The sequence below is a fragment of the Sorex araneus genome, chromosome 1 (genome assembly GCF_027595985.1).
Source record: "Sorex araneus isolate mSorAra2 chromosome 1, mSorAra2.pri, whole genome shotgun sequence".
Lineage (NCBI taxonomy): Eukaryota > Metazoa > Chordata > Mammalia > Eulipotyphla > Soricidae > Sorex > Sorex araneus.
Window position 1 is genome coordinate 12523234 of NC_073302.1, and position 10083 is coordinate 12533316.

Below are 10083 nucleotides of genomic sequence, written 5' to 3' on the forward strand. Positions count from 1 at the left end.
CTTTTGGGTTTTTTTTAATTTTTATTAATTTATTGAATCACCCTGAAAAAAGTCACAAAGCTTTCAGGTTTAAGTCTCAGTCGTATAATGATCAAACCTCCATCCCTTCACCAATGCACACGTTCCACCACCAAGAAAGCCAGTATACTCCCCCTCCCACACCCACCTTCCCACCTGCGTGGCTAATGATCTTCACTTTATTCTCTCTATACCTTGAATACATTTAATATTTCAACAGAAGATTAGCTATTACTATTTGGAATTTTCCCCCAACAATCAAACCTGCTGAAAAGGTAACATTTGATCATTTGTTTTCCATTGCTGAGAATGAAAAAAAATTATGGAGTCATGCAGCTGCTCTTACAGATGCGCAGTTTTGCATTTCTGATATTTTAGTAATTAAGTCCAGAGAGATTTCTGTTAGAAGTCGCTGTAAAAAAAGAAGAAAAAAGGCCGAGAGATAAAGGCTCCTGGGGCGGCTTGGGGTTGTAGCTCAGTTCACAGTCTAGATGCATTTCTGTAAGAAGCCTCTGGGTGCCAAAAGGGATTAATAGAAATCCAGGATCATAGTCTTTAAGGAGCAGGGGAGCCATTTCATGTGCGGCCACTCCAGATCTCGTTTGGGGCGGAGAGCACGCCAATAGCACCCTCCTCCCCGAGATCTCCTGCGCACCACATCACTGCATGCTCAGACCTCTGGTTACTGAGTTCTAGAAGATGGCGGTTACCACGTGGATGCCGCCACCACCACTGCCTCCCCTATAGAAAGAAAGAGTCGAAAGAGAAAAACCTTTCCTTTCCTGGGGCTGCTTGGGGTTGTAGCTCAGTTCACAGTCTAGGTGCATTTCAGTAAGAAGCCGCCAGGTTTAGGCATTTATTTTTTATTTTTTATTTTATGTTTTATTGAATCACCATGAGATACAGTTGCAAAGCATTCATGTCTGAGTTTCGGTCACATGGTGATAAAATACCCATCCCTTCACCATTGCACGTTTTCCCCAACCAAAATCCCCAGTATTCACCCCCCCATCTCAACCCTTCCCTGCCTATGTTGCAGACAATTTCCACAATACTCTCTCTCTACTTTGATTACATTCAATATTTAGACACCAGTTCCGCCATTATTATGTGGAATTTTCACACCACCACTCAAACCTGCCGAAAAGGCAGTGCTAAACAATCTGTTGTTTGTGTTTCTCTGGATCATGGCCGTTTAGGAGCTTAATAAGTAGCTGGGGGCAGTTCGTGGGCGTCATCACAGAGTCGCACGGGGGAGGGGAAGGAGAGGGACAGGCTCCAAAAATTTGACAGCCATAAACTATGTTATGTTCTAGTTATAAGCTGGATTTGACATTACCCCGGTTTCTAACTTCCTGGGAAATTCATGGTGTTGGTGTTTCAAATAAAGGTAAGTTGCATACTAAGGAGCAGATTTTATTTGTATCATTTAATTGTCAGCAGTGTATATTTTAAACTAATACAATTAGGGTAAATATGTCATTGAAATATTTTGTTTACTCAAGCTACCCGTTGCATATTCAATATGCCCAAAACATTAATAAGTCTCACAATGAAGATGTTACTGGTGCCTGCTTGAGCAAATAGATTAGCAACAGGATGACAGTTATACAGCAATACAGTGTTTTATTTATTGTTTGGGGGCCACACTTGACAGTGCTCAGGTATTATTCCTGTTCAGTTCTCAGGAATCACTCCTAGTGAATCTCAGGGGACCAGCACCTGGTACCATATATAGTACCTAGGATTGAACCCCGGTGAGCTACATGCAAGACAAGTGCTTTAGCTGATCTATTATCTGTCCTGCCCAAATAATGTTTCTACAGCTCATGGTGAGGCATGCCTTCCTGTTCCTATTTGCATAAAAACTTTCTGATTTTCTAGGTGATTGATGTGGAGGCTAAAAGTAGGATTCAATGTATTTTCTCCCAATTAATATGGGTAACTGTGCAACTCAGTACTACTACAAAGTGTGTTTAAATTTAAAAATTTGATTTTTCTAACAATGCTGCAGCTTTTATTGGTCTGAGTTCCATAATAATCAAAAAGGTTTTGTTTCACTGACATAAAGAATTGGAAGACATAGCTAACAAATCTATGAATCTTTGCAGCTAAAAATTCACAACAAAACCAAAAGAACAACAATCGAAATAAAGTTAAAAAGACCTTAAAGATGTTTCCCTCTCTGGGACCATATAAATAAATAGAAAGATTACTCTCTGACCAAAAATATAGCGTTTACTTGAAAAAGAAAACGAATATGGCTTATCAAAGGTGAAGTGAGAGAGTAGAAAAATAGTATAGCAGGTAGAGCATTTGCACATGACTGACCGAAGTTTGATTCCCAGCATCCCATACAGTACCCCCGAGCTAATAGGAACGATCCCTGAGCACATAGCCAGGAGTAACCCCTGAGCACTGCAGGGAATACCTAAAACTGAATCAAGGGGGGGAAACAGAAGTCAAGCTCTGTCATGCTTTCTCCCAATTTCCCTATTAATTCTTGTTATGAAGCTAGAATTCTCATACATATGTTAGTTTATGTTATGTAAAGTGATGATTCTATTCATGTTGAGTTGCAAAATGGTCACCTCGCTGAGTCTAGTTAATGTGTATGCTAGACACAAGTACAAATGCAAATGTTTTGTGTGAGAATTTCTAAAATATACTATCTTGGGGTGGAGCGATAATACAGCAGGTAAGCTGCTTTTCTTGTATTTGGCCAATCTAAATTCAATCCCTGATACCCTTATATAGTCCCCTGAGGCCATCAGGAGTGATCCTTGAGCACAGAGCCAGGAGTTACCCCTTGGCAAAGCCAGGCTAAACAAAAGGGGAAAAGCAAACAAAAGGGGAAAAGACCTGCTATCTTATTATCTTTCAAATATAAATACAGTATCTTTACTACTGTGCAGTAAGTTTGGTCTACTCCTATGACCAAACTATTTCAGTTTTTATCTTGTACTGGAATTTGTACTTTTTGACCATATGTACTATTTTCCTCTGTTCTTACATTCTCTATAGTATTTATATTGCATGCTTACATTTTATCACGTATTTTTTTATGTCTCCTTTACCAGTAAGCAGATTTTTTTTTTGTTTCATAGTGAATAGGGGCTGTGCATACAGTCATTCAAAGTACTAATTGATTTTGAGACGGGATTACTAAACAGAACTTTCCAGAAGATAGAAAAAGAGGAGAAGAGGGAAAAAAACTTTATATGAGAGCATTTTTTTCCTTAAAGCAAATCCAAGTCCTTTAGGGGTGGTACAGCACTCTGGGAGCCCTGAAATTTCTTGTGTACTGTTGCCTCTGCTAGGTCTGTGTGTTGCTGATGTGCTGCAGGGACGAGTGAGTCAGGAACAATAATGTCACAGAGCCACCTGAGTGGGACTCCAGAATTTAAGTAGGTAAGTGAATTGCACCATGGCACCTAAATCAGTCACACTAGATTCAGTAGCTGTGAAATAAGAAATAAACACTATTCCGTCCTGAATGATCAGAGTATCTGAGTTAACTCGGCATCGACTGGAGAGGGAGGTAGCAATGACTGTCAAAATGCAGATAACTGTCATCTTGTATCAACAGGGAGCTCATTGAAGTTTTAGTTGAAGACAAACCTTACATTTTCTGGGTAATTATGAGAAGCGAGAGAAATAGTTCTCAAGTAATCCCCTAAGAATACAAAGCAGGCTAGTGGTGTCCGTAGGTGGAGGTTCACAGAACGGGAATAATTGCTTAATGTGTAAGAGGCTATGTTTTAAGGATAAAAGTATTTAGGAGTGAAATGAGATAGCGCTTTGTACAACATGACAACACTGTCAGTGAACTCAGTACCACTCAATTGCTCACTTTGAGGCAAATTTGGAAATGTATTTGGATGCTTACTTTTGTTATGAGAATTACTCGTGTGAAAATAATTGATAAGAATTCATCTCTAAATTTAGGGGCTGGAGCAATAGCACAGCGGGTAGGGCGTTTGTTAGATTCCCAACAACCCATATGGTCCCCTGAGCACCGCCAGGAGTAATTCCTGAGTGAAGAACCAGGAGTAGCCCTTGTGCATCGCCAGGTGTGATCCAAAAAAGCAAAATACATAAAAATAACAAATTCTGAGCTACTCTCAAGGCCATTTTCTTGGGGGACATGTAGTGATCTCAAAACCAAAGTGATGACAGAACTGCTATTCACCCTCAAATTACTTTTCATGCAGAGAAACATGGCAATGGTGCAGACCCTGGGTGTTGGGTGACTGAGGGATTCTTGTGACTGAAGAGAAAGAACACTGGATATTTAATTAAAAAAAAACTTCTCTTTCCTAAGACATCTAGTATTCCAAGACATCATTTAGTAATGTCTGTTACCAGAATATTTATTAAATTATTATCTGCCTCTCCACTAATCATATCTGTTACAAAGGACTTACTTAACATCAGAATTTATCCCTGACACTGAGCTTTTAACAGGAATGTATTGATCTAATTGTCATGACAATCCTGTGAAGTCACTGTCACTGTCATCCCATTGCTCATTGATTGGCTCGAGCTGGCACCAGTAACGTGTCGATTGTGAGACTTGCTGTTACTGTTTTTGGCATATCGAATATGCCACGAGTAGCTTTCCAGGCTCTGCCGGGTGGGGGAGATATTCTTGGTAGCTTGCCAGGCTGTCTGATAGGGACGGAGGAATCAAACAAGGGTCGTCCACATGAAAGGTAAATGCCCAACCACTGTGCTATGGCTCCAGCCCAATCCTGTGAAGTACATGTTTTATTTATTTCCCCAAACAATGGGATATTCGAGTCACAAAATTAATTCTCCCAGGGTGAATCAGCTTGAGGCAGAAACAAGACCCAAGCCTACCAGTCAGGTTCCTGAGCCCACCCATGGGAGATCCCAAAAGCAGCTGTGTCTCCGTGTTTGCTCCTCAACAGTAGCACACAGCCCAGTGGAAGAGGACCCACACTAGTTATCCGTGCAAGCAGTGCTCATCCTGGATTCCAACTCAGGAATCACTCATGTTTGGTTGAGCAGCCCTTAGAAAGTCACTGAAACTTTCTGTATCCAACCCTTACTCAACTACCATGTTGAGATTCGGAGAAATCAAATAGGATCATAGATCTGAAAAATGTGAAGAAAAATTGATTGTTAAACAATCTAAGTGTAGAGCGTAAAACAACAAATATGCTTCCTAATTCATATTCTTCTAAATACCTTGTCGGAGAGAAGGATAAAGATAGTTGATTCACAGAAAGTGATCCCCTTTTTTTCCCTAGCTTTTGCAGCCCTGAGAGAGAATGGCTAAAGATCCAGCAACCATTTTGACCACGACATAATTCTGAAGATGGAACATCAATCCAACATGGAAGAATCAAAACATAATAGCCCCTTCTAATCCCTGACCCTGATGACATTTGAGGCTGACATACCGGTCTTCAATTCTTTTCCATGTGAGAAATGAATAAACATTTGTCTCATTTAACCAACAGTTGTTTTGTTGTCTGTTGTATAGACAATAGGACCTAATTCTAAGCATAAATTCATTTTCTTCCTTGGCCAGCCTAGTTTCCTTTCATAATACTCATCACAACGTGGTCTATTTTCAGCCCTAGACCACAAGCTCTTTGAGCATCTCTCTGATGTCAAGCCCTCCCCGCCCAGCTTTGTGTCTGACCTTTGAGGTATCCAATGAATATTTGTTACATAAATATATCCAGGAGCATCGAAACCGTATTTCCCCTCCATGCTTTAGCCTTCTCTCCTGTATATATTATACCATATGCCAAACTTCTTCATATGATTAAACTATCCTTCATCTCTCTCCATTATTACTGCTTTTTGGTTTGGAATACACTCAGTGGTACTCAGAGCTCACTCGGGGCATTATGTGGGATTGACTCATGGCAGTACTCAAGGAACTATATGGTGTCTGAGTATAAACCCAAGTCAACTGCATGTGCAATGAGCATCTTATTCACTATACTGTTTCTCTGGCCTCTCTCTCTCTTTCTCCATCTTTAATGACAACTCAATTGTCCAACTCATCCCAGTACCTCACCCTCATCACCATAAGGATATCTGGGATGTACTTCATCAATTCGTCAGAAGTGTCAGGATCTAGAATAATATGCAAGCCTGTCTTCTTTCTGGTCACACTAGAAACTAAATCCCACATGAAACCCAAGAATGAGGTTCTTTTTATTTGTTCATTTTAATTTAATTTAATTTTATTAGTGAATCACCGTGAGACAAAGTTACAGACTTACAAGTTTTCATGCTTACGTTTCAGTCATACAATGATTGAGTGCCCATCCCTCTACCAGTGCCCATTTTCCATCACCAATGGTCCCAGCATCCCTCCCACCTCTCCCACCTCCACCCTGTCCCCTTCACCCCACCCTGCCTCTGGCAGGGCATTCCCATTTGCTCATTCTCTCTTTTTGGGTGCTTTTGTTTGCTACAGAGGTATTAAGTAGGCATCTTGTTCGGTCTATAGTCTATTTTCAGCCTGTATCTCCCATCCCTAGTGGGCCTGCCCAGCACCTTTGCTTGGTGATTCCTTTGCTATCATAGCTTCTTCTTCACCTAGCATGTGAGGCCAACTTCCAAGATGTGGATTACTCCTCTTGGTACTTATCTCTACTATTCTTGGGTGTTAGTCACCCATTCTGTTATTTTATATTCCACAAATGAGTGCAATCTTTCTATGTTTGTCCCTCTCTTTCTGACTCATTTCACTTAACATGATATTTTCCATGTTGATCCACCTATATGCAAATTTCATGACTTCATCTTTTCTAACAGCTGCGTAGTATTCCATTGTGTAGAAGTACCAAAGTCTCTTTAGCCAGTCATCTGCTCTCGGGCACTCGGGTTTTTTCCAGATTTTGGCTATTGAGAACAGTTCTGCAATGAATATATAAGTACAGATATCACTTTTACTATACTTTTTTGCATCTCCAGGATATATTCCCAGAAGTGGTATTGCTGGGTCAAATTGGAGCTCAATTTCTAATTTTTTGAGAAGCGTCCATACTGTTTTCCAAACTGGCTGAACCAGTCGGCATTCCCACCAGCAGTGAAGAAGAGTCCCTTTCTCCCCATACCCGCGCCAACACTGGTCACTTTTGTTCTTTTGGATGTGGGCCAGTCTCTGTGGTGTGAGATGGTATCTCATTGTTGTTTTGATCTGCATCTCCCTGATTATTAGTGATGAGGAGATTTTTTCATGTGTCTTTTAGCCATTCGGATTTCTTCCTTGAGAAAGTTTCTGTTCATTTTATCGCCCCATTTTCTGATGGGGTTGGATGTTTTCTTGTAAAATTTAACCAGTGCCTTGTAAATCCTTGATTTAATCCCTATCCTTGGGTAAATATCCTTTCCCATTCTGTAGACTGTCTTTGTATTCTCATCGTTGTATCTTTTGAGGTACAGACACTTCTCAGTTTAAGATAGTCCCACTTGTTTATGACTTGCCTGGTCTGTGGCGAGTTCTCTTTGAAGATACCTATAGCTTCAATATCATGAAGGGGTTTTCCGACTTTGTCTTCAATGTACCTTATGGATTCTGGTCTAATGTTGAGGTCATTATTCCATTTTGATCTGACTTCTATGCATTGTGTTAGGTATAAGTCTGAGCCCATTTTTTTCCGTGTAGCTGTCCAGTGTTGCCAGCACCATTTGTTAAAGAGGCTTTCTTTGCTCCACTTTACATTTCTTGCTCCCTTGTCAAAGATTAGATGATCATATATTTGAGGTTTTGTGTAAGGGTATTCTATCCTGTTCCATTGGTCTACTGCTTTCCTTTGTTCCAGTACTATGCTGTTTTAATTATTACTGCTTTGTAGTGGATCTTGAGGTTGGGGAAGGTGCTGCCCCCATCTTCCTTTTCCCCAAAATTGCTTTAGCTATTTGTGGGGGGTTGTTGTTCTATATGAATTTTAGGAGTGTTTGTTCCACTTCCTTGAAGAATGTCATGGGTATCCTTATAGGGATAGAATTGAATCTGTATAATGCTTTGGGAAGTATTGCCATTTTGACAATGTTAATTCTCCCAATCCATGAGCAGGGGATGTGCTTCTATTTCTTCATGTCCTCTTTTATTTTGTGAAGTAACAGTTTGTAATTTTCTCTGTACAGGTCCTTTAGTTTAGTTAAGTTGATTTGACCTCTTAGTTAAGTTGAATCCGAGGTACTTGATTTTCTCTGACATGATTGTGAACGGGGTTGCTTTTTTCATATCACTTTCTTCTCTCTCATTATTTGCATAGAGGAAATCCATGGACTTTTGGGTATTGATTTTATAGTCTGTGACTTTACTATATGAGTCTATTGTTTCAAAGAGTTTCTTGGTAGAGGCTTTGGGGTTCTCTAAATATAATATCATATCATCTGCGAATAGTGAGAGCTTGATTTCTTCCTTTCCTTAATGTCTTTTTCTCGCCTAATCGCTATTGCAAATACTTCTAGCACTATATTAAACAGAAGTGGTGAGAGTGGGCATCCTTGCCTTGTCCCTGATTTTAGAAGAAAGGCCCTTAGCTTTTCCCCATTGAGGATAATGCTTGCTATAGGCTTGTGGTAGATAGCTTTGACTATATTGAGGAAATTCTCTTCTATGCCCATTTTGGTGAGCATTTTCATCCTGAACAGGTACTGGATCTTGTCAAATGCTTTCTCTGCATCTATTGATATGACCATATGGTTTTTATCTTTTCTTTTTTTGATATGGTGGATTTTGTTGATTGACTTCCGAATGTTGAAACATCCTTGCTTCCCAAGATGAATCCCACTTGGTCGTGGTGTATGATCTTTTTGATCAGTTGCCGGATTCTATTCGCTAATATTTTGTTGAGGATCTTCGAATCCGTGTTCATCAGAGATCAGAGATACCGGTCTGTAGGTTTTTTTTTTGTGGTGTCTCTGTTTGGTTTTGGTATTAGGGTGATATGTGCCTCATTGAAACTGTCTGGGAGTGTTTCGTTTCCTCGATTTCCTGGAAGATCTTGAGAAGAATTGGCAATAGGTCCTTTTCAAATGTTTGGAAAAATTCACCAGTCAATCCTTCAGGACCTGGACTTTTGTTTCTGGGGAGAATTTTGATTACACTTTTGATTTCCTTAATAGTTATGGGTCTACTCAGGTATTCCAAATCATCTTGGTTCAGCCTTGGGAGGTTATAAGAATCCAGGAATTTATCCATTTCTTCTAAAGTCTCTTGTTTGTAGCGTACAGACTTTCAAAGTACTCTCTGATGATCTTTTGAATTTCTTTGTTTTTTGTTGTGATGCCCCCCCCTTTCATTTCTGATTCGGTTTATTAGAGTTCACTCTCTCTCTCTTTCTTTGTGAGTCTTGCTAGTGGTTTATCAATCCTATTTATTTTCTCACAGAACCAGCTCTTAGATTCATTGATCTTTTGGATTGTTTTTTGGGATTCCATATCATTGATTTCTGCTCTAAGTTTTATTATTTCTTTCTTTCTGCCTGGTTTGGGCTCGCTTTGTTGGTCCTTTTCTAAGATCTTGAGTTGTGAGGTCAGGTTATTTATGTGGGCCCTTTCTTCCTTCCTGAGATATGCTTGCAGAGCTATAAATTTTCCCCTTAACACAGCTTTAGCTGTGTCCCACAGGTTCTGTTTCTTTAAGTTTTATGAATATTATCAGTATTTCTTCTCTAAATTCTTTATCGGAGAGATCATATTTGTGGGAAACCCCTGCTGAGGCTTCTGGACTCTTTCTTTGTCCTCTCCTTGCTGTGGGGATTTGTGCTGTTTCTTCATGCTGTCATGGTTGTATGGAGGTGGGATCTTCCAGTTCACTAGAGCTATTCTCTCTTTTTGTGAGGTTTTGATATTTTGGTGCAATTAGAGTAGGCTAGTGGCTTATTTGGCTTTTGTGTTTGAATTAGCTGGGGAGATCTCCACAAAGTTAGTTAATGGGGATTGAGACATCTGTCAAGTATACTAGAACAGGGGAAAATAACTGCAGCCCCCCCCAGAGACCACACCCCCTGCAACCGAGACCACACCCATGACCACGAGGTCACGCCCCTTCTCTCCACTGGA

At 40.1% G+C, this 10083-nt stretch overlaps 1 protein-coding gene across 1 annotated transcript in view; it reads left to right on the forward strand.

Annotated features, from left to right (window-relative positions):
- Nucleotides 1-5407, forward strand: part of LOC129403471 (complement C5-like) — a 46925-nt gene extending 41518 nt beyond the window's left edge. The window contains exons 19-21 of the mRNA XM_055132103.1: nucleotides 1335-1408; nucleotides 3339-3429; nucleotides 5295-5407. Coding sequence (XP_054988078.1) covers nucleotides 1335-1408; nucleotides 3339-3388 — 124 coding nt within the window. The 3' untranslated portion in view covers nucleotides 3389-3429; nucleotides 5295-5407. The remainder of the gene's footprint in view (nucleotides 1-1334; nucleotides 1409-3338; nucleotides 3430-5294) is intronic.
- The last annotated feature ends 4676 nt before the right edge of the window (nucleotides 5408-10083 follow it).